The sequence below is a fragment of the Sinohyriopsis cumingii genome, chromosome 4 (genome assembly GCF_028554795.1).
Source record: "Sinohyriopsis cumingii isolate HCF-2022 chromosome 4, ASM2855479v2, whole genome shotgun sequence".
Classification (NCBI taxonomy): domain Eukaryota; kingdom Metazoa; phylum Mollusca; class Bivalvia; order Unionida; family Unionidae; genus Sinohyriopsis; species Sinohyriopsis cumingii.
Window position 1 is genome coordinate 27,112,635 of NC_142964.1, and position 26,508 is coordinate 27,139,142.

Here is a 26,508-nt window from a genome sequence, read left to right on the forward strand (position 1 = left end):
CACGACGTGTCATGCCTGTCCTCAAACTGATACGACGTAAAGACAATCAGTGGCGACGCGTTCCAGTATAAAAAAGGCCTGTGACCAAGTCGGGGTATCAGTGTTTTTGGTGCTCCTGAAGACTCAAAGATGTCACCCTCCAGAAAACATCCCTCTTCTAAACAGCCGCAAGGAAAGAAAAGAAAAGGACTGCCTCCTCGTTTAGTCAAACATGGGGACATGTTATCTGTCCTGTCCAAACTTCTCCACCTCTACGAAAAAAACTCATTCAATCAGCCTCCAAAGAGGTCATCGATACCGTGTGCGAATGTTGTTTGAACGTCTTGAAAGGCACGATCCCTTTGTCCAAACACCAGAAACAATGCTTAGGCAAACATCGTCACGTTCTTCGCCAAATGGTTCAAAAGAAAATTCCCATTCGTCAAAAGAAGAAGATGTTGGTCCAACGTGGAAGCATTTTACCCCTCTTGTTAGGTCCCTTGCTGAAAGGAGTCTTGGGAACCATGTTGGGAGGACTGATGGGAGCAAGATAAAAAGGCCCTTGGAAGTCCCAAGATCTCAGAATCGACCGTTGACAACCCCATGGAAGGACGAAAACTAGCTTTAGTGCCTTACAAACGATGGATGGAATACCATCGTTGGCAAGAACAACGCACCCCGCATTTACCTCCCAATCCCCATTTGAGCGAGATGTCCCAGTTACAACACGAATTGCAGTCCTTGATGGATCGCCAAGATTTGTCCGAAACAGAAAAATTGCAAAAGTACGGTCAACTCTTGCAACGACTGCAACTCTTTCACCAGAAAGCTTTAGACGAAACAGCTCTACCCACTCTGAAAGATGTTAAGACCTTGATGAAAAGTCCAGCACCGTCATCACTACCACCACCACCACCACCACTACTGCCATCCCCACGGATCACCAGAGATGCTACCAAACGAAGACCTGAGGGAGAAGAGATGCGAGAAGTGTTTCAAACACCGTCAGCAGCTCCCATTTCAGGTAAGATTTCAGCATCCCTGTTGACCCCGTCCCCCACACCCCAACGAGAAGAAATGAAAGCTTGGGTTAAAAAGATGATGTCCACTCCTCCTTCGACAGAAGTGAAAAAGAAAAAGGGCAACCAGAAGTGAAAAAACAAAAGAAGACCAAAGCCATTATATTGCCACCTCCACCACCACTACCTTCGACTTCTACTCCCGTAGCCCATCGGACACGTAAATCCGTTTCTAAACCACCCTTTCGACCCACCCAAAGTAGCATCACCGAAGAGTGGGTGACTTATTAACACACAAACAAACACAAAAAAAATGGAAAAAGTTTTAGCCAGCATTTACTACGATCCCTTCCATCCTGCAGGTTACGCAGGAGTTCAAAAATTGTATCGTGCTGCCAAAACTCGACTGAAAAGTCTCCGTTTACCTCAAGTGCAACGATGGTTACAAGAACAAGCTACCTACACTTTACACAAACCCATTCGACGCAAGTTTGCCAGAAGTCGCACCCGAGTGGAAGGCATCGATCATCAATGGCAAGCCGATTTAGCCGATGTCTCTCATTTGGCCAGCTACAATCGTGGCTACAAATATTTGTTTTGTGTCATCGACGTCTTTTCCAAATTTGCCTGGGTCGTGCCCTTTACTTCCAAATCGAGCAGCGAGTTAGTGCGAGCCCTGCAACGAGTGTTGAAACAAAGTGGTCGTCACCTTCTTCGATGGCAAACGGACAAAGGCACCGAATTTCTGAACCAAGCTTTCCAAAAATAATTAAAGAAACGTGACATTCATTTTTTTACCACCGAGAATCCCGAAACCAAAGCTAGCATCGTGGAATGTTTTCAACGCACTTTGAAAGAACGCATGTGGAAATATTTTACGCATCACCACACTCTGAAGTACATCAACATCTTACCGCACCTGGTGCAAGCGTACAACCAATCTTACCATCGAAGCATTGGACGTGCCCCGCAAGAAGTGACTCCCGACAACGAAGTGCTGGTGTTTGAGCGCCTGTTTGGTACGTCCCCGACGAGGGCTGTCCCCAAGAAAAGTGGAGAGTTGAGCGTAGGAGATTGGGTGCGCATTGGCAAAACCAAACGCACTTTCGACAAAGGTTACTTACCTAACTGGACGACCGAATTGTTTCGTGTCACTGGACGAGTGCATGGGCGTCATCTTGCCGTCTATAAATTGGAAGACATGAACGGAGAAGTGCTCAAAGGAACGTTTTATTTGCCCTTGTTACGACGTGTCACCAAAAAGGAAGACGACGTGTACGACATCGAAAGCATTCTCGAACGCAGAACCCGTAAAGTGGCCAAACGACGTGTCAAAGAAGTCAAAGTACGTTGTAAAGGATATCCACCCAGTTTTGATTCTTGGATCGACGCTTCGCAAGTCATCGACTATAAAAAGAACTGACCATCATGCCCTTTCACACAGACGCAGCTACGTCGACCACTTCTTCACCCAGTTCTTCTCTGCAAGATTTACAAAAACAACCTTTGTGGGTGTGGTGCGGAGAACGTGTGCCTAAAACGCAAATCGTCTTTTTCTGCCAAATCTTCGTGGTGTATTGTGTCATCGGGGCAGCCATCGCCAATTTGAGTTTGCAACAAGGAGACAAACAACTGTGGACCATTTTCTTGAGCAGTTGCATCGGTTACCTACTTCCCAATCCCTCCCTGAAATTCTCCTCGAACGGGAACCACGGGAACCTTGTGTCCAGTACCAATGTCAGTCACCACTCCAACAACAACCACAACCAGAACCCCATTTTGGGCGGAGACACACCTCTGACGTCCAGTAACCCCTCGGACAGCCACAGAACTCTGGAATTATGAGTCACCAAAACCAATTTTACTTAACCTTACCTAGTCACAGTTCCATGGAGGTGTTTCCCAAGAACACGTTGTGCTGTTACACGGCCAAATTACCTCAGGCCATCCCATTAGATCACGAAGCCCATTGGGAAGTGGCTTTAGTGGAAATCATTCACCCAACCCAAGTCCTCAATGTCCTTCCCCATCAAAATTTTTTTACGGTGGAAGTTCATGACGAGTCAGTGCAAAAGTACTTGGATACCCATGTTAAATATGATCACAAAACCTATGATGACAAAACTCAAAAGTGGTCCTACCACTTGTTGATTCCCCTAGGCTACTATTTTAGTGGTCAACATTTGGTCAGCACCATTACCTCCAGATTTAATGTCGTGTTTCTTAAAGCTTTGGAGAGTGTCAAAAAAAGTGTCACTATGGAATACCACAAAACAGCTCGTCGCTTCTTGATGAAATTTGACGGGAGTAAAATCGTGTCCATTTTATTTTGTCCTGAATTGTTTGACTTGTTGGGCGGGGACATGGAGCTGAGGAAGATAGTAGAACAAAAACCTGAATCAGGAGTTATTTACGACAACGAGTCTTTGCCAAGTTTTTTCGTGCCCCAGTAGAACTGAACCAAGGACTGAATTTGATCTTTGTGTACTCCGATGTGGTGGAGTACAACGTGGTGGGACACACCTCCGTACCGTTACTGCGTGTCATTCCTTTCAAAGTGGATTCTGCCACGAACGCTGACGAGGAAGGTGGAAACACTTACCACGTTCACCGCGAATTTGTACATCCTCATTATTTGCCTGTCAACAAGTCGTATTTGGACACGGTCAACATTGCTATAAAAGGAGATCTGGGTCAAAATATTCCATTCACCAAAGGAAAAGTCACGGTGAAACTCCATTTTCGAAAACGGTTCTCTCACGACTCGTAAGTCACGTATCCAGTGTACCGAGGGGTTGCTCGACAGCGAGGACACGGTTTAGGAGATATGTTAAAATCGGCCTTTCGTTCGGTGGCCCCAGTGTTGAAACCGATGGTGACACGCGGATTGCACGCCTTGAAAGATGCGGAACTGACACAAGGCAGAGAATTTCTCCAAAATGTCATCATCGACAAACAAAACCCTAAAGAAACCTTCATCAGGGCAGGCAAAAATGTCTTGCTGCAAACGGGTAAAGACCTTTTGGGCCGACGAGACACACCTATAAATGCCCTGCACGCTACCGAGTCAGGCATTCCAACTTCCCTGACGCCACAGCAAGGACAAGGCAGAAAAAGACGACGAAGAAAACACCCTTTCACCAGACTTCACACATCTAAAGCTAGAAAGGCAAAGAAAAGAAGAACCGTTCGAGACTTAGACGTTTTCGATTATTGAGACACAGAGAAAAAATGATGCACCGAGAGTCTTGCGCTTGTTCCAAGTCGGAACTGGATCTGTTTGCCATGCCCCCCACCAAGATGACGATGCAAGAATCCCAATTGGTGGAATTTCACCCGGTCTCATCACTGACAGATTCTGCTCCCATCGAGTTTGACATCAAAGGACAGCCCGAAGATTACATCGATCTGAATAGCAGTTACCTGTACTTGAAAGTCAAAGTGATCAAAACGGACAACACCAATCCTTGAGCCAATGATAGAGTAGCTCCTGTCAACAATTTTATGCATTCCTTGTTCAGTGAAGTGGACTTGTACTTGAATAACAAACTGGTCAGCAGCAGCATGGATACTTACCCTTATCGTGCCTACCTGGAAAATCTCTTGCCGTACGGAAAAGAAGCCAAGAATACTCATCTGGATGCTTGCGTGGTATGGAAACCTGACACGACAGGCACGTTTAACGACACAGTCCTCACAACAGATGACGAAGCTCACAATGTGGTTTTTAACACACGTAGAAATAAAATTCTGCAAGGGCGAAGTTTAGAACTGATGGATCGTTTGCATTTGGACATGTGGTTACATGAAAAGTATTTGCTGAACGGAGTGGATATCCGTCTGAGACTGAATCGTAGCAGTGCCGCTTTCCATTTGATGGCCCATGCCGATGAATACAAAACTTTCATTCAAGAAGCCCGACTTTACGTGCGCCGTGTGGAAGTGTTACCTAAAGTGGGAAATGACGTTAGTCAGACGTTGAGCAGAACGACCGCCAAGTATCCGATACGACGCGTAGAAGTGAAAACGTTCACCATTCCCACTGGACAGCGATCCATGATCGAAGATCATCTGTTCCAAGGCCAGTAACCCAAACATTTGATCGTTGGTATCGTCAGGAATTCAGCCTTCAGTGGAGTCCACAACGAAAATCCTTTTGAGTTTCAACACTTTGGCGTGTCCAAGATTGAAGTCAGTCGCGATGGCAAGGCCTTGTGTACCCGACCCTTTGAGCCTAACTTTACCCAGAACAATTACTTGAGGTCGTACTTGTCCTTGTACGAAGCCACGGACAGTTAGGAACCAACACCAGTCACGGTATTACGTACGAAGATTATGCAGGAGGCTATGCTTTCTGGGGTTATGATTTTACTCCAGACCAAGGCAGCGACGAGGGACATTTCCACCCTATAAAATCCGGACAGATTCGTGTGGAACTTCAGTTTGCAATCCGAGACCCTGTTAATCCAACGTTGAACGTCCTACTGTATGCAGAATTCGACAATACGATAGAAATCAACAGTTTGAGAGAAGTCATTCTAGATTATTAGAAGCCATGGAAGACTGTTATCCCTCTTTACCTAGTGGAGAAACTTTGGAGATGGAATGTGAGGAGACCGTGGAAAAAGAATCTCAAGACAAAGACGAAGAAGTTATCATGATGAAGTCAAGATGGCCAGAACAAGAAGCCCATTTAGTCTCCTGTTTTGCCAAACACTTGGTCGAAAAAATGACGGAATTGATCAAGAAAGATTGCTATGGATGTCAAAACGATCATCCCAGTCAAATTCAACACGACAAATGCCTGATGTTGAGTCAAGAAGAAAAATTGGACGAGTATCTGGACGAAGCTTGGAGTCTCATCTCGGACGAAGTCGTGTTGCATTAGTGGTATAAAGACTTGCGTGAACATTCTTGTCCACCATTAACCACTCAAGAGATCCATCGTATCGAAGCTCTCCTGAATCAAAGTGAGGAGACGAAACGAAGAAACGGTTATTTGTCAGACATTTTCAAGCAAAAAGTCAGGATCGAATTGATGACTTATTATTACCTGTGAAGAAGAAAAAAACAAAACATGGATACCTGGGAACTTTATTACCTTTTGAACCACAGTTCGTATACGGCTTCTTGGAATCCTGTCGTCTGTGCAAAAGATGAACTCCCTCATCGCAAACCTCAAGACCATCTAGCTTATGTGATCAACACGGACGACAGTCATCTCCCAGGAACCCTCTGGGTAGCCGTTTACTTTCCTCAAGAAGGATGTGTGGAATATTTCGATTCGTACCGATTGCCCCCTTTGGACGACGATATCATTGACTTTATGAGAAGAAATGCTCAGACCACCCGATTCAATAATGTGAAATTACAAGGCACAGATTCCTTGGTGTGCGGACAATATTGTGTGTATTTTCTGCATCATCGCAGCCTGGGCTATTCCTTAGAACATTTAGTGACTCATTTTGATCCTCGTTCTTCTTCTAGAAATGATGTGAAAGTAGATCGATGGTTTTGTGACCATTATGCTTATCTTTTGTCTCAAGCTAGGAAACGTAGTGTCCATCAATGGCCTAATGACTTTCAACAGTGGAAATCACAATTTCATTCACAACGTTGTCAGCCCTGTTTAAAGTAGAGTGTGAATTGAAAAAAATGTTTGAGATTTGAAAAATAGTGTTATATTGTTGGATTATTGTTAAAAATGTTAGAGTTGTTTGTTAGTGTTAAGTGATTTTGAATAAAAAATGTTGTGTTTTGAAAAAAAAATGCCTTTTCTTTTGTTTGGCTATAAGAATGTTGATTCATGCTCTTTCATTTCTTACTATCCCTCTCATGACACTCATTGAACGTTGCGGCTCGAAAACCGTAGAGGGATGTTTTCCTTCACGTCCGCGCTTTGACTTTAAGAACCGGGGCAGTTTCCAGTCAAACCATCCATTGTCGACTCATCCTCCTACGAAGATGTGCTCCAAACAAGCTAAGCTAAACGAAGCCTACGTGAATTTGCATAGGGTCAGACACAGTCTGATACCAAAAGCTGAAGAGATAGAGAATGTGAGAATGTTAAAAGTCACTGAAGACCTGATAGAAGAGCTCTTCAGAGAAGAAGTGAACAGGGAGAAAGAAGAATGGACAGAGAAGTACTGACTTCAGAGACAGCAGCAACAGCAACAACAACAGCAGCAACAGCAGCAGCAGCAGCAGCAGGAACCTGAACCTGACAGAGGCTTTGTCGATTGTCGTATCGACACCAAAGAGTTCTTCTTCTCTTTCCGAAGAAGCAGACCTATCGTCAGAAAGTCTATCCTCAGAGGACGTCGCATTCTTAGAAACTAAAAGATTGCCATAGCAAGCAAGCAAAAAAAAACAGCCCTTTTCAGGGCTACCCCAAACTCTAGAAAAGAAATAACAATCCATTTGCCAGTGTGTGTAGGTAGAGTAGTGTGAATATAAACACTAACTCTTTTTTATAGTGTGAGTGTATGTGTTTGTGTATAGGATTGTGTGTTTGTAAGTGCTCACGTACGTTTGTGTGGATAGTAGATTAAGATCATGTTGTTGTTTTTTTTTGCTGTTTGACGTGTGGGGAGAGTAGATTTGGGGTTTGATTGCTTTGCGTATGTGGATAGTATATTGAAGTGATTAATGAAAATTTTTAAGTTAGTAACGGGTAGTATAAAAAAGTGAGTGAGTGTTTCTTTTAGGTCCGCGCGTTGTTTGGTCATGATCTAGGTAAGATCAATTTTGTTTTAGGGGATGTTTTCCATCACGTCCGCGCTTTCAGCATAAATTGAAACTCGTTCGGCAGTCTAGCTACACTTGTTGATTGATCAAGAGAATGAACACCAGACTAGCAAAACTGCTTGAACTTCATGTACACCTGGAATATGCCAGGCGTATAGTGAATGAGTTGGCTGTAGAGGCCCTAGTAGAAGAGGGAAGGATGAAAGAGGAGGAGAGAAGAAACAAAGAAGAGGAGGAGAGAAGAAACAAGGAAGAGGAGAGAGGAAATTTCAGAATCCCAGAGACAGAAAATTGGGATTCTGAAGCCACTTATCCCGCCTCTGCTTTTCCCTCAAAACGAGTGAAAAGAGACTGGGGAAGAAGATGTGTGTGTGGTGCCAGGCCTGGAAGGTGCCATCATTAACCAGGTGTCATGGAGTTCAAAAAAACAAACAGCCCTTTTCAGGGCTACCCAATACTCAAGAAAAGAAATAACAATCGATTTGCCAATGTATGTATGTAGAGTAGTGTGAATATAAACACTGACTCTTTTTTTCCTAGTGTGAGGGTATGTGTTTGTGTGTTTGTGTTTGTAAGCGCTCACGTACGTTTGTGTGAATAGTAGATTATGGGTTTGTTTATTGTTTCTTAGCGTATGTGGAGAGTATAGTTAGGGTTTTGTAACCGCTCACGTTCGATTGTGTGGATAGTAGATCATATGAAATGAGAAAAGTAGGGGATGTTTTCCTTCACGTCCGCGTTTTGTTAGGTTATGATCTAGGTAATATCAATTTTATGTCTTGGGGGATGTTTTCCTTCACGTCCGCGCTTTAACTATAAAACTAACAGTGTTTGCCATTGGAGCCCATTCCACGGAATAAGCAAACAAGAAGATGCCAGCAGCTTCAGCTTTGTATAACAATCTTATGGGAAGTTGGTATTGGATGGTGGATGGATTGAATGTAGCAGAAAGGCTTGAACAGGAATGGAGGCATGCAGTGACAAAAGACTTCGTCTCAAGACAAGTAACCAGCCTCCACTTAGCAATCGATATTGTGAAAGAAATGATAGAGGATGAGGAGAAGAGAATCAAAGGTTTCATTAACCCACCGTATGTGAAAGTAGGCAAGTTGAAAGAAGCCATAGTTTATGTGACTAGTGTAAGGTGTTTTTTAGAAGACATTGTAGAATGGACAGATTGGTCTTTTGTGAAGTGGGGCTTAGACAAGCTTAAGAAAGCGGAAGAAGTAATGAGGAAAGTGCTGACCGAAGAGGTCAAGAACATCAAAGAAAAGTGGTCAAAGGAGAGAAAAGAAGAAGAAAATAGAAAGAAAAAGGAAGAACTAGAGAAACTAAACGCTAACTGGATGAAAATCCAACAGAAGTTCCGAGCCATGGGTCACCCGGACTGGATACCGGAAACAGAAAAGAAGAAGAAAGGAATGATGGAAAAAATAAGGCGATGGCTAAAGGAGTGGAGGAAATAAAAGAAGAAGATGATGATGAAACCAAAGGCCCTTTTCAGGGCCACCCACATTTCTCGAAAAGAGATTGACTTTCCATTGCCTACCCCATTTTTTTTTTTTAAAAATCCCATGTTCAATTTCCCTTGAGACTATACGGTCCCACCCTGTTTAAATTCCTTTGACGCTATACAGTCCCATCATGTTCAATTTCCATTGTTCAATTCCCCTTGACGCTAAACAGTCCCACGATTTTTCGTCCATGTTAAATATCCATATTCCCATGTTAATTTCCCTTGACGCTAAACAGTCCCAGGGTTTTTCGTCCATGTTAAATTTACATAGACGCTAAACAGTCCCAGGGTGGTTAATGTTAAATTTCCATTGACGCTAAACAGTCCCGGGGTGGGGGGTGGGGGGGCTGTAATGCTAATTCCCATTGACGCTGAATCGTCCCCTATTACTACTTTCCTGTCAGCTTGCGAAAGTGAATTTAGTTCGGTGGAACTATTCATGAGCAGATCCGTTATCGCTGATGCACAAGCTTTCATCGGCAACACTTCCAACTAAAACACGGTATGTACTGTGGGACAACCGAAAGTGCGATATTATTTCATGTATATATTTTCTGGAAACTAAACATAAGTTGCCAGGTTCAAACGTTCGCAGCATCATGAAGAAAGAGTTTGAGCATAAAAGTAGCACTGCAACAAGCAAGGCTGATTGGTTGGTTGGTTGGTTGGTTGTTTTCTGCGCAATCAGCACATTATTGGTTATATCGTGCCAGCAAATTGGAATTAAACGCTTTCTCCGAAAACACCCAAATTACCTTTCCTAAGCACTACCACCTGAGCTACTGTGACTACCTGAGCTACTGTGTCTAATTGAGCTACCTGGGCTCAAATACGTTTTTTATCTTACCGGCAAACGTTTTATAATAAGAATGTCGCTTATTATACTTAATTGTACATAATCAATCCACAAAGAGTCCAATATTTACAAAACAACTAAATAATGCATAATCAATAATAAAATAGTCGATATTTGTAAAATTACTGGATAGAATAAAAATAACTACGGCAAGCAAATGCAGTTCAGAAATTAACCGGTTTCGATCAGAACATCTCCCATTTGAAATCAACTCGCATAAGTCTGATTGTATGGGAAAACATTTTGAGGGTTAATTGTATTCTCCATGAAAAAGAAATCTGATGTTCATACTAGTATATGCTTAAAAAAGTATTAAGTTTAATTATTGGAAAGATGCGACCCATAATGATAAATTATATACCTCTTTCGTTTGCCTCCTACAATTAATGGAAAGATGTGTCACACAAGCGTGTACAACTTTTTTTATTCCTTCTAAAATTTGTTGAATGCTGTGTCACATAATGATAAAGTGTATACCTTCTTCAAAGGCTTCCTGTATTACAGAATCCCAATATTCCTGTGGCACTTGATTCAACATCATGATGGGTTCATCTATAAGGAAAAGAAACAAAAATAAGATCACTTTATTTGTATGCGAGAAATAAAAACATCTCTCTCTCTCTCTCTCTCTCTCTCTCTCTCTCTCTCTCTCTCTCTCTCTATATATATATATATATATATAGAGAGAGAGAGAGAGAGAGAGAGATTAGATGTTTTTATTTCTCGCATACAAATCAAGTGATCTCATTTTTGTTTCTTATATATATATATATATATATATATATATATATATATATATATATATATATATATATATATATATATATATATATATATATATAAGATAATTATTTACATACTAGCAGATTATGACTGTGTAAACAACTACTGGACTAGTGTTACTACTCTACGGTCTTAAACCCTGTACAAAAATAAAGTGAAACCAACAATTTAATTAAAATCAACAAATAATTAATTTCTCTACATTATAAAGTGAAGTTCAAAATACACTATCAGTATTGTGAACTAAATCCCATTTAATCCTAAATATCTCATCATAAGTCAAAAAGTATAAACTGTTCTGTATAAATTCCAGTAGTATTGATCGTCTTTTTGTACCACAATGATGTAATCCAAAATGTCTTTGAATGAGTTCTCAATAATCCAAAAGTAGTATTTTAGTCGAACAAGTTAATAAGTACTTTGTAATTCCAATGAATAATTTATATAAATAACTCTTCTCAAATGATACCTGAATACAATCGCATACTGTGATCATACAATTCTCAAAAACTAAAAATGAAACAGAAATAAATAATTGTTTACCAAGTCCCCTTTATATACAAATACCCACTGGACCTACAATGCAATTGATTGCCCTGGGAAACCAAAATTTCCATGGAAAATTCCACTAACTCTTGAACTCAACATCTTGTTTACTACTTACTCCATTCACAACCCTTAACCATAATTATGGCAAATGTCAGGTAAACAAAACCTCCAAAACCTTCAATCACGGACACAATTTAAGCACATAATATAGATAGTCATAACAATGAATAAGGCAGTCATGTTTAAATGCATGTTTGCAGCGAATAAGTTTTCAAGTACTGCTTTGCTGGAGACGGGTTCCCAATTTCCTCTTTTTGCGATTAAGGCTAGGGTTGTTTCATTGGACAATCACAGCAAATTTACACGCGCTTGATATTCAATGTCATCCTCATCCACAAAGTTGTAACGTAATATAGACACGTGTGAGTGTGTGTGTGTGTGTGTGTGTGTGTGTGTGTGTGTGTGTGTAATTTTACACCCTGTGAGTTAGATGAAAGAGTTGTGATTTTGGACAGGCTGACGCAAATACATACGAAGGACATCTCAATATCTCCTTGATAAATCAATGGAAAAATGCAAATAATACCTGTTCTTCTAACTGTCTGTGATGTTTGTGGTACTGAAATGGCATCACTTCCCTCTGTTTGCCTGTAATATGAAAGACGATTGTTTCGAGCGGTTTCAACGAGCAAAACAACATTATATATATATCTATATGGAATGTAAGTATATATATATGTATTATTGTTTATTTTTTACTTGTATGTTTGGTTGTATAAATATATGTACATATGTCTATATGTATCTATGTTTATATGTCTCTGCGTATGTGAGTATCAATGAATGCATGTCTCAACGTACTTAAGTAACGTACGTGCGGAAAGAATGTACATATGCATGTATCAATGTACTTAAGTAACGAAGTGCGGTAAGAATGTACATATGCATGTATGCCAGAAAGAATGTGGGCAAGCAGGTATGACACCATAAATGAATAACAAAATGGAGATAGTTTGTCTGAATGCAGGCTAAAGAGACTTAAGTTTGGTTCAAGTTGGGTTTATGAAATGTGGCTTCGTGTACGGTATAAGACGAATGTTTCTGCAAGGGCTTAAAGTATGTGAGTTGTCTAACACGAAGGGACGTGTCTAATAAAAGTAATTTGTATCGCATATCTGTAACCAGAGATAACTTCGTTATCCTTCAGGTAAGGCCAACGTTCGCTATCGTACGTGTATATTTCTCTTTTTGAATATCAAAATCACATCAAATACTTTTATGTAGTTCATTTGTTTACATTTTAATATTCAAGACATTCGGATAAAGAATGGAAAAGAGAACGAAAACTGAAATCACTTCATTTAATTATTTACCTCCCTTGATCATCACTCCGCCCGATCTTCACACCGTTGTGCTCTGCGTTTGAGTGGTCTCGCACTTCTAGGCTAGTCATCGATGACTTCATCTCCTTTGTCTGGCCATCTAAATATGTTATCTGTCTTTTGGGCCGTAGGTCTTCGGTCTTCTTTAGCTTTGATTTATGACTCTGGATAAAATTCATATTATTTAGAGTCTCTCCTGTGAGTTTTGCATCTTTATTTAACCCAATGGCATGTTCCGCCCTAATGTCTTTCTTTCTGTTGTCGTCTCGTGGATCAGTTTGTACTCTTTTCAGTCCGGAGGAATCAACAGGAACTAATTTAATAGATGAACCATGATCGCCTGGATCAACTTCTCTAACTGGAATTTCTATCGGATCATTGAGAACAGTCTGATTTTTACCATTACTCGACGATGTTCCTGCAAATTTGCCCGTAACTCCAGCTTGAGTTTTCTGTTTAAAAATATGCACTGGATTCGTGTGAGAATGGAGCAAGAAGGAAGGTTCCGATGGTTTGCTTTCACGCTTTATCTCTTGTGGTACGTCCAGCACTCTTTTATCCATCATATTAATATATAAAGCTCCCTCAATGGTTCCTTGTGTTCCATAATTTGCAGATTCTTTTATGTTGTATTCACTGTCGTCCGTAAACTCCCGAGTGTTTGAGCAACTTGCTGAGTGACCTTCATATTTGCAATGTTCGTGATAGCAAGCATGACTATACACAAACATTTGTCCTGTCTGAAGTCGATGGTTAAATGTGTCAATACGATTCACCAATTTGTTAAGATCGTTGACCAGAGTAGGAATTTTCTTTTGATAATCATCATTATTATTCTCGGAAACTCTTGTTTTTGGACGAGCTACAACGATGTAATTAATTATCAAGTTACACGTTAGGAATTTGAACAGATTAGACAACATAAAGGAACATAATACCATAAACATTGATTGCATAAATTGATGTATCACGTTGTTTAACATCTTGTCTAAGAAGAGTTTGGCAGATAACTAGCTTTTACTTCATTTCTGACAAGGCAGAGATTTAGCATGGTACCAATTTAAATTTTTTGTAGATTTAGTTTGGATTTGATACATCACAATATGTATCTGACATGTTATACATCTACAACACAGTATGTACCTACAACACAGTATGTACCTACAACACAGAATATACCTACAACACAGTATATACCTACAACACAGTATATACCTACAAGACAGTACGTACCTACAACACAGTATGCACCTACAACACAATATGTACCTACAACACAGAATATACCTACAACACAGTATATACCTACAACACAGTATATACCTACAACACAGTATATACCTACAACACAGTATGTACATACAACACAGTATATACCTACAACACAGTATGTACCTACAATACAGTATGTACCTACAACACAGTACGTACCTACAACACAGTATATACCTACAACACAGTATATACCTACAACACAGTACGTACCTACAACACAAAATATACCTACAACACAGTATGTACCTACAACACAGAATATACCTAAAACACAGTATATTCCGTCAACACAGTATATACCTACAACACAGTATATACCTACAACACAGTACGTACCTACAACACAGTACGTACCTACAACACAGTATATACCTACAACACAGTACGTACCTACAACACAGTATATACCTACAACACAGTATATAACTACAACACAGTACGTACCTAGAACACAGTATATACCTACAACACAGTATATAACTACAACACAGTAGGTACCTACAACACAGTATATACCTACAACACAGTACGTACCTACAACACAGTATATACCTACAACACAGTATATTCCTACAACTAGACCGCTCCGGTAGCCTAGTGGTTAGAGTGTCCGCCTCGGATGCTGGAGTTCGTGGGTTCCAACCCTGACTAAATCATACCAAAGGCTTATAAAAATGCCAGATACCATGTGCTATTGCTCATTATCGTCGAAATCATGTATATGCCAGATACCATGTGCTGTTGCTCATTATCGTCGAAATCATGTATATGCCAGATACCATGTGCTATTGCTCATTATCGTCGAAATCATGTATATGCCAGATACCATGTGCTATTGCTCATTATCGTCGAAATCATGTATATGCCAGATACCATGTGATATTGCTCATTATCGTCGAAATCATGTATATGCCAGCTACCATGTGCTATTGCTCATTATCGTCGAAATCATGTATATGCCAGATACCATGTGCTATTGCTCATTATCGTCGAAATCATGTATATGCTCATTATCGTCGAAATCATGTATATGCCAGATACCATGACAGAGAACTTAGTCTATTAAACAATCTTTTAATATACACGTTGGTTGTGCAATGGATTATCCTTGTATATTTATTTACGGTATTCTCTTTGAAAATAACAGACGTATGCCCTATCTTGCCGTTAATAAATGCTTTTGACATTTTGCGAGAATTACCTAGAAATCATAAGAAAATAATAATGTATAGTATGATTATGATTTGCTAATATTTCAAAATTATGCGTTTTAAGTACCTCTAGCATGCGGCACATTGATATTTCTCGCACTGACAGAAGAATATATGTGAATTTGTATTTATGTATCAATCCTACATGATCCACACCACGCCATGCTTGTTTTATGTAACGTAGGTTGTAGACTATACACATTTGCCAAAAGTGTATGCACGGGGAATAAAAAGTCAGAGGATATATTACGTATCTTCTAGGTTTGTTTTTGATGAAGTCCTCTTTCAGGTATTTTTAGAGTTTTTTCCTATAAAAAATGTTTCACAGTGAAATATTATACTTGGAAGAAACCATGCTTCTCATCACAAGTATATGTTTGATACTTCGGATAATCTGAGACCAATATTGCAGTTTTCCAATATACATCTCTATACAACAGAATGCTCTGCCATTGTGATTAACACTAGGTCACAGCAACATAGTCACAAATAACCTTATTTTTAACATTTTGAAAACAAACACCAACCATTCCCAAGACACAATTAAATGATTATAACCAACACTATACCCTGTACGATAAAGAATATGAGCAGACTGTATGTTCCTTGACAATTCAGAAAGCACCTTATTTCATTTTTCAAACCCCAACAGCCTATCACCCATCATCTAGAGGCAGCAAATAAAGCACTAACGACCATAAACACAACGCCAATTGCAAGTCTTTTCCACTTTTTCTAAAAGCAAGCACCCACACGATGAAATAAAATATGCGTATGTTGTACTGCTACACACATTCCTAAGATCATGGCACAGCATACAATTTAAAGAAATATAATTTTTAAAAATCCTCTGAGATTATAACCCTTGATACATAAATTCTTAATCCGTAACGCTGTTCCCGCATCATAAACTAAGAGAGTCAGTCAGACTTCCGCCCATCTATCTTTATTTAAGACACTCCTAAACATAAAAGAAGAATCCACAACAATATTGATGACTTGGAATATTATTGCCCACACAAATTATTTAATTTTCTGAATTTATACATTTGCTACGTAAACTGTAAAACATTGGATAAATAATAAAATGGACATTACATATTCAGAAGAAACAATCAATAAACCTTTCCCATGTTTGAACAATTCAATTTAATGCAATAAACCTTTCCCATTCTTGAACAATTCAGTTTCATGCAATAAACCTTTCAATTCTTGAACAACTCAGTTTCATGTAATAAACCTTTCCCATTTTGAACAACTCAGTTTAATGCAATAAACTGGTTAACTACTGTTATCCAAGTACCATAAAAAATGCATTTAATGACACGAATATAAAACAAAATAAAAAATGGACTTTACATTTTCAGAACTACCAATCAATAAACCTTTTCCATCTTGAATAACTCAGTTTAATTCAACAAAATGGGTAACTATAGCTATCCAAGTAACATCAAAAATGCATTTAATGACATGAACATATATTACAGAAATAATAGTTATTTTACTTATGATTTATTAATCATTTTTGATAATTACAATTTCCATCTTGAAAATGATTATAAAATCAATAGATATAAAGTACACTGTAATACGAAACCCAGGCAAAATTGATTATACTGGGTTGTATGGATTGTAACATTAGGATGTGGTACACAGTTTTGGCATTTATCAGATGAAAGCACAACAAAGTCAGACAACATTTTAAAATACTTTCAGATATTCAAACTAAGGTCAGAATGTAATATTCCCTTATCTCTTAACAAGAATTCCTTTGTCGTGAAGGTCATATATTGTTACATCTGTAATTTGATTATCATATCCATTTTTTTCGTAAACGTCATCAGTTTGTAATTAAGTAATTTAATTACCAATGTTCCAATATCGTATTTTTACCTAACGCAATGTACTTCGCTCACCTAATTGTCATGGAATTATCATTAGGGTCATTAGTCTGGGAGTGAATCAGTTTGTTTCAATATCACACTGTAATGCATTAATTAGGTAACATAATGGTTTTGTTCCATTGTGCATGGCATATATATTTAGCCCTCCACTTCAGACCTTCTCACGTCGATCTTTAAACCCAGCATCGCAAGCAAACTATATTGCAGATAATACAGCTATATACAACTATATACACAACTATACTAGAAAAACAAATGGGATAGATGTCCTATCATACATGGCGTACGAGAGGGAGATCTCAACAGGACATCTGATATTGATTTAAATTCTCCTGTAATTGCCAAAGCTGCAATAGGTGATATAAGTAAATCATCAGGAAAATACACGTTACATAAACGTACCAAGTATTGATTTACAGGTAGAAATGCATATACAATCTAAGTATCAATCTATGGATAATTCACGAAAATATTTAACACCGCAAATGATAACCATCAAAGTCAACAAAATATTTTTTTTTAAATATTGTATATCCACACGAGTGGAGGACAAATGTACTATTTTTACAGAATGGAAGTCAACCTGTAGGTTGATGCCACTGGACGTTAAGATGTTGCAGAAATATAGAAACACTCATTAAAGCGAATTGTTCAGATTTACCTTAGTTTATGCAATTATGCGAAGCTGATATTGTTAGCATGCGGAGCAGAGTATGAACCAGTTTCGAAATAGTGAAGAATAAATGGGCCTCAGTTATTTTACTTGACATTTGGTAGGGAGAAATGTATTTGCAAAGATACGGGTAAAGTGAAATTGGTATATCTGCAAAGAGAAACAAAGTACGTTGACTTTGCACTGGTAAAAATGGTAGGGTCTATCAGCCTCCACCCGGTAAATCACGAGAAACAGATAATCAGCTTGTTAAATAATCACATCAACAATTTGTATACAATTGATACAAAACAAAAGATACAATAAGGATATTTCATCATTTACGTCCTCGATGATTGCATTCACTCGAGGCAGAAGTGCAAAGAAGCTGACAGAAACGTGTTATAGAAACTGGGAACAGAATCAATGTTAACAAGGCCAACAGTTTGCTATTGCATCAGACGATGGACCCGTGTTTAATTTGTTGTCACCATGAGCTACAAAGACCGAAAAGAAACTCGGATAAAAAAGCAGACACGAAAATTTACCTGCAAGTAAAATAAAAATACCCGAAAGTATCCAAAGTCTTGTGCGACTGTACACATTTCAACATCCGGTTTTCAAGTTGTCATGACAACCCCTTGTTGATTAGCGTGATAATTCTGTGTTATATACTATAATGGTGCTGTTATAGCCTAAACATCTATTCACATGGAGATGATAATACAGATTACTTCCGATGAGATGAGCCAGGAAGAAGTAATATTGAGACTTGGAGATGGTAATGCAGTTTGGTTTCTACGAGATGAAACATGAAGAGGTAATATAGAGACTTGGAGATGGTAATGCAGTTTGGTTTCTACAAGATGGAACATGAAGAGGTAATATAGAGACTTGGAGATGGTAATGCAGTTTGGTTTCTACTAGATGAAACATGAAGAGACTTGGATATGATAATGTAATTTGCTTTCTGTAAGATAAGTCAGGAAGAGATAATATTGAGATATGCTTTATCCTACATCTAAACTATCTTACTAGCCTAACATCCAACATAAAAAAGTCACTTAGTTTTATAACACCTCTTTAGGGCACAACATTAATTAATTTGTATCATGTGCATTCCTATATGCATTAAAACAATTGAAACAACAGCCCACATTATAAAGAATGTGTTAGAAAAAGGAATGTGACTCAATGCATATGGATATTGAAAATTTAAAGATTACTAAGGTGAATATTGCTTCACCGTGGGAAAGTGAAACATGACTTGCAACGTAGGTCACTCCCCGCCCCACAAACGCATAGCCACGCATAATGCCACTTAAGTTTATAAACTTATTGCAATTGAAAATAATTAACAAGAAAGAAATTAATATGTAAAAGAACAAAACAGGAAAGAGCAAACCAATGGACTGAAGACGAGACAAAACATCCGAAGAGCCTCTGCGTGAACGGTACATTTAATGAATACTTGTTTAGAGAGGAGCTGGTAATTTCTTAAATAGCAAAGACCTAAACCCCAGGCTCAAAGACAAGAGGTAAAACTGTCTATTTCTGCTGATAAAAGGAGTTGTGTTGTCCATCCAATATTCGTGAACAGTTCTAGGGAATTATGATGAATACTAGGTCACTCCTATCAGGATCGTTTATTATTGATGCATAATATTCAGTATTTTGATTTTATTGTGGAAAGACGAAATGCTTTGGATATGTAGGATGGTTATTCCTCCATCATACAAGTATTACAGCAATATCCTGGTGCTTCAATGTAAAATAAAACATATCAGTCCATATCTTTTGTTAATGTTGCAAATAAGTATATTTACGAAAAACAATTCAGAGAAATAATTGCCATGTAACTTTAATGCTGAACCATGGAGACAAGAAGTGTTTGATACTATTACAGTACTTATTTATATGTAGAGTTTTCTTAGGCAGTGGAACATTCACTGCTACGACATTAACGACTATTCTTTATATAAATACATAAATACACATTGGTCTTAATGTGCAAAATAACCGTAAGACAGTATTCATGATATAAGCACAATACAGTATGTTTGATGCAACCACAATACAGCGTACTTGATATGACCATAATACCGTAGGCTTTATATAACCACAATAGTGTATGCTTGATTTAACCACAATACAGCTTATTTGATATGACCATAATACCGTATGCTTTATATAACAGTAATACTGGATACATAATATAACCATTATACAGCATGTTTGATGTAATCTTAACAGTATGGTTGATATAATCATAACACAGTATCCTTTATATGACAATAATACTATATGACTGATATAACCGTAATACAGCACCCTTGATATAACCATAATACAGCATGACTGATATAACCGTAATACAGCACCTTTGATATAACCATAATATAGTATGCCTGATATAACCGTAATACAGTATGACTGATATAACCATAATACTATATGACTGATATAACCGTAATACAGTATGATTGATATAACCGTAATACAGCACCCTTGATATAACCATAATACAGTATGACTGATATAACCGTAATACAGCACCCTTGATATAACCATAATACAGTATGACTGATATAACCATAATACAGTATGACTGATATAACCTAATACAGCACCTTTGATATAACCATAATACAGAGTGCTTGACCGTAATACATTATGCTTGATATAACCGCATAACAGAATGATTGAAATAACCATAATACAGAATACTTGATATAACCACAATACAGCATGCATAATCTGACCATACTACAGTATGACTTATATAACCGTAATATAATGTGCTTAATACTCGTTTTAGATTTAGGTTGCTCTGCAAAATGAACTAACATTTGAAAACATCACTGAATATGTTGCACCCTGGAAGTAGAATTATTTCAACAGAATGAAACGCATTACGTTCAAATATTTTATTCAGGTACAACAATTCAATCTAATATGACATCAGACATAAATGTGTCTAATGTGTACAAGGGACCGCACGTATCTGAACAAATGTAATCCATTTACTGAATTTCAACAAGTCAGCCATGATATGAGGGTGTAAACCAAACTCAGTTCAAATCAAACTATCACAGACATTACAACACTGGATCCCAATACGAATAGCACCAGCATGCCTATCCCCTAAACGACAGATACACGGTAAATCCAAAACTCTGTCATTTTAAACTTGAAACCATTTCCTACAAACTGAATGTCTTCGGGTTCAATTCACGTTCTAGTAATAAGACACGCATGACTTGGTGTTGACGACATTTCATGACCAGCAATGCATTCGTAATGACAAAATGTCATTGGCACAAAATTAAAACTTTGACTTGGAATAAAAGTATTTTAATTCGACTTAACTGAAATATCAGGTGAAGCAGACACATCACAAATTAAACACCCGTTAATGTTTTGCTTTATTTACTTAAAATAAACAAATGTTTAAAAAAAAACAACAGAAAATCAAGAGGGATTTTTAATCTTGACATCTTGGATTTAGACACTTTTTTTTTACTACAACATATGTTGTCTGAGTAAATGATAAAACTAGCTAAGGTTTCTACCCGACCGTCGAAATCTCGCATAGATCATCGAAATCTCGCATAGATATCGAAAAGCAATGCGTTCATTATTGGCCAGACATAACTCACAATCAGTATGCAATATAAAAAGTTTCCAATCATGTATGTATATCAAAGTTTGCGTTAAATATGCATTGTGTACATGTATCGAGACACTAGATTGATTCCATGTTACAACTTGATCTTCATATCTTATTTCGACAGTCAATTCTATAAAATGTGTCATAAATTGAAATGTTGTTGACGATTAGATAGTGATATATGATTTTGCATTACATCATTTAATTTGAAATGATTATTCATTCACCATTTACATATACTTCACGCACGATTGCTTCACCGCGTGTTGGTAGGTGGCGTAGCTTTTAGTGTCATGTAGCAACCTTCCTTGCTACGAAATAATATCATCTATTATATTTCAAAACGGTCATTTACTTTAATAAAGGCTGTATGCGCATCGTTTTACCACACTGGCCTTACGATAAAAGGTAGGGCGTAATTTTTGCTGTGGATTTTACCTCCTTGCTTATCTATACATGTGTAGTGTCAGCCAAGGTTTCTTACGATATCAAATGTACTCTCGCTATCAAGGACTTCTATTCAGTGAAAGAAGGATTTCGTAAGAAGATGGCTACGCTGCTAGTATTCCTGCTTGCTGTTGTCCTCGTTTTGGTACAGTGCGGTTCTGTAATAAGAAAGGATTCGAGCCCTGACCCGGATCATTGTCACCTTATTGTTTGGGGGTAAATAATGGAAAACATGATCACCACTGTAAAACTTACACTTTCTGTCATGTTTAAGTCTTTCCGTAGAATGGGTCAGCGATATTTAGTTGGACACGATAGTTACATACTTAGCATGGATTGTTTATGCTGTCTTTCATGGATATATCTTGAACACATTAATTAGACAATTGTTAACAAGCGTTAATTTCGACAGCCTTGAAGAAATATCATTTTTCACAACTTAGTCACTGGTACAGTATAAACTTTGGACACGCAACGATTAATGTATATTTTGTTATTTGCACCATTTAAAATGTGTATTATCGACTTTCCAATTCATCATTTTACAAAATTAGAGGGAAAGGCATTTTCCTTCAGCACAATAACCTTTCTTGCAACTTGACAAAGAAACATACCCTGAATTCTATTTTCTCTAATCAGGTAATTGGCACATTTTTGTTATTTATAAGAATCGGTGTTTAGCAGAATTTGTTTCATTTCTGTGCACATATTCTGCGTTATTCTGTGTTTTGTTTATTGTAAATACAAATCTCAGGTCACCGGACACTGATTTCTGTTTTTAACGTATATGTGATGACTAATTACAGGACATTTAAAAACAATTCAAGTTTTCCAGAAAGAAGTGGAGCTTTTTCTTTTGGACTTCATATAACGAACGAGATTTATGCGTCTAGTCAATGCAGTTAGAAAATGCATATGTTTTCCTTAGTCGCATTCACTGCACCATATAGCAGTGCATTCATTGCATCATATAGCAGCTAAGACTACAAACATTCAATCCGATTTATCTATTTGTCCGCTTGCTATACATGAATTTCAGATTAGCATGTACTACTGTATGCCATCCCCACTCTCAGTATCAATCTATTGCGCTTTCCAGTCATAATGACCATCAACAGACTAAATTTTGTACTATAGGAAATCTGGTACACTGGTTGAGGAGCGCGCGGATCCCTCCTGTCGGAATGGGAGCATTTACTGGGAGTACCCTCAGGGGGAAATGAAGGTGCACTTCACTACTACTGCCGGACACAGTTCATCCTTCTCTGTCTGTCTCAGTAATGCCAGGCAAACAGATATTGTCAACATATATGACTACACAACCGGAATGCGACACATAATGAATTTAGGCGGTAATTATTTCTTATTTTTAGTTTCTTTCTAGCTTTCTCCTTACTTACTGGGCCGCTCTTTTAGTCTTATTCTCCTTTTGTAACGTGTTTCAGGAAGGTAGTTGTTTAGTTGTCTGCATATTTTCAGAAAAATATGTTGTTTCACGTTATTCGTAATGCCTCCAATGTATAGCTAGGCAAATCGCATGAGAATAGTTGAATAAATGTCTGTCCCCGTTTAACATTTATGAAATCGACGTCAGTAGATATTGCAGTCCAATTGGCAAGAAAAGCATGTAGAGTGTTGTGAAGTTTTCATAGTAATATGAATTTATCCAGGACTAGTCACTGTATCATCGACTGAATATTAATACAAGCTTAGAAACGCAATGGTTAGATTTTGTGTGCCTCTCTGATAAACACTGCAACATTTTTACCCATATATCGGAGGAATTAAATTTGATGGAGAGTTGCCATGACCATACTGTTTACAATTAATATTCCTCTCACATCACCTACAAATTAAATATAAATGTTTCCACTTCCATATTTTACAGAGCCTGAGGTGTGTTCTGCAAAGTCTCAAAATGGAGAAGTAGTTTTGTTGTTCGTCGGTCCAACTACAGTGGAACATTACCTCGCATTCATAGACTATTACATGAAATAGGGCATATTAAGTTTGAAATTATTAATTTCTCGTAATTCAAGAAAAATGTTATTTTTATGATGGCATTAATTACTCCAGTACATCATATTTGAAATAAACGGAAAAAGTGTACGCATTTTCATCTCTTTCAGTGTTTCATACACAACCACAAAACCGATGTGTGCGAACGCTTAAACAAAATTACTAATCAAGGGTTACAGATTGTTCGCAAAGACAAACATTTGGGGTAGAAACGTGAAATAAACTCTGACATTTCTATGGATTATTTAAGCGAATTATATAAATAGTTAAAAGAAGACGTATGAACAACAAATGGGATTAGATACTTTAGTCTTGCAGTCTTGTGTTGCCGATTTCAACACTAATGGCGATCTCGATAACCTTTAAGCACATTCATTTTAAAAAGAAAAGCGCTCAGAATGAGCAGGTTTCAGAAAACAAGGACAAACTTACGTTAGAAAGTCAAATGTTGGAAACACTTTTTAAGATAGCTATCTTTATTAAAAAAAATAAAGGTACCTTTCAAATAACTTAAAGGTGGCTTGAAAATAACTTAAATATACCTTGAAAATAACTTAAAGGTAGCTTGAAAGTAACATAAAGGTAACTTGAAAATAACTTAAAGATACCCTGAAAATAACTTAAAGGTAGCTTGAAAATAAATTAAAGATACCTTGAAAATAACTTAAAGGTAGCTTGAAAGTGACATAAAGGTAGCTTGAAAATAACTTAAAGATACCCTGAAAGTAACTTAAAGACAGCTCAAATAACTTAAAGGCAGCTTGCAAATAACTTTAAGGTAGCTTGAAAATAAGTTAAATAACTCTTTAGGAATACTATACTATAAAGTAGAGAGAAAAATCTGAATTTGTTTTTAAAATTTTCTTAAAACATCAGAGAACGTAACTTCACAAGATATAATAGACCCGAGTAATGATGAATTTCGGAAATGACTTAAAAAAACGTTCTCAAGAATTTAAAAAGCCAAAGCAGACAATTTTGAAAATTACATAGCATGGCTACAGAGATGACTGAAGTACATCGTGGTCTACAACGTATATTACCTGAGATGACTGAAGTACATCGTGGTCTACAACGTATATTACCTGAGATGAGTGAAGTACATCGTTGTCTACAACGTATATTATCTGAGATGACTGAAGTACATCGTGGTCTACAACGTATATTACCTGAGATGAGTGAAGTACATCGTGGTCTACAACGTATATTACCTGAGATGAGTGAAGTACATCGTGGTCTACAACGTATATTACCTGAGATGACTGAAGTACATTGTGGTATACAACATATATTACCTGAGATGACTGAAGTACATTGTGGTATACAACATATATTATCTGAGAGCTGGCGTAGTGTTTTTTATTTAAGTACGTGCTATATTTTCAAAATGAAGCACCTAAAAAGAACAAGTTACGGTGGAGACCACCATCATATCGTCCAGTGGAGAGTCAAATAATGCAAACCCCGTTCCGGAAATGGTGTTGATTAACGATACGGTCAATAGTGGAGTCATGAGTATATTTAATGCCATTTATAAAAATTTTTAAAGTATCGTGAGAGTTAAACAGCATAACAAACAACCATTTACCATGCAACGTTAAATTTAACTCTTTCAGTAAGCTACAGTATACTATCGAAGCGGTTAAATGATTTTCCAATATATTCCTGAACTAACATGGGTATGAAAGAAGTGTACAAATTGTCATTTTTTCTTAGAGTTGTTTTTTACGATTGACTGTTTACATCACAAGTAACACAATGGCTGCCATCATACGAGATAAATAAAAAATTAAACCGTATATAAATTACCTACCGATAATGGAAATAAATTTAGGCTGATACAAATTAAAGAAATTTAGAGTTATTTAGCTGAAGAGATAACACCATTATAGAGTTTCTTGTTAACGCTTTAAGACGCAATAAAATATACAGTAAAATGTTCCAACACAAACTAACTGTCAGCTGATAGATAACGAATGTCACAACATAATAAAATTGTGTAATTGTATATCATTCATATAACACATTAAACTGAAACTGTAAATAATAACATTATAAAATCTATAAAAACAGAATCAGATACAGGCTTTTGGATTTTTGAAACCATCGCACTTTAAAAAAAAAACCAATTATTACGCTTTTTTAGTCCTTACCTATTAAAATAGTTTTCGTTGTGATTTTATGCCATGATTTATTATCCCCTATAAACCATTACAAAGAGATATTATGAATGATATACACAACGATTACAAAGAGGTGTTATGAATATTACACAATTACAAAAAGATTACAAAGAGGTATTATGACTGAGGTACAATTATACAACCATTACGAAGAGGTGTTATGAATGATAAACAAGTAAACAACAATTAGAAAGAGGTGTTATAAGTGATATACAGTTACACAACCATTACAAAGAGATGTTATGAATTTAAAACAAATTACACAACGATTACAAAGAAGTGTTATCAATTATATACAATTACACAACGATCACAA

At 37.4% G+C, this 26,508-nt stretch overlaps 2 protein-coding genes across 8 annotated transcripts in view; one reads left to right on the top strand and one right to left on the bottom strand.

The window, feature by feature from the left end:
• Positions 1 to 26,508, bottom strand: part of LOC149800852 (uncharacterized) — a 99,737-nt gene that overhangs the window by 60,670 nt on the left and 12,559 nt on the right. For all 7 annotated transcript variants that reach the window (XM_089954869.1, XM_089954868.1, XM_089954871.1 and 4 more), the window contains 3 exons: positions 12,823 to 13,693; positions 12,036 to 12,097; positions 10,595 to 10,669 (listed from right to left, as the gene is read on the bottom strand). In XM_089954869.1, the coding sequence (XP_089810995.1) occupies positions 10,595 to 10,669; positions 12,036 to 12,097; positions 12,823 to 13,693 (1,008 nt within the window). The remainder of the gene's footprint in view (positions 1 to 10,594; positions 10,670 to 12,035; positions 12,098 to 12,822; positions 13,694 to 26,508) is intronic.
• Positions 21,953 to 24,099, top strand: LOC149800853 (uncharacterized). Its single transcript, XM_089954223.1, has 3 exons — positions 21,953 to 22,206; positions 23,128 to 23,342; positions 23,879 to 24,099. Exons 1-3 carry the CDS (start codon positions 22,091 to 22,093, stop codon positions 23,986 to 23,988), a joined length of 441 nt encoding a protein of 146 aa, XP_089810349.1. The 5' UTR covers positions 21,953 to 22,090; the 3' UTR covers positions 23,989 to 24,099.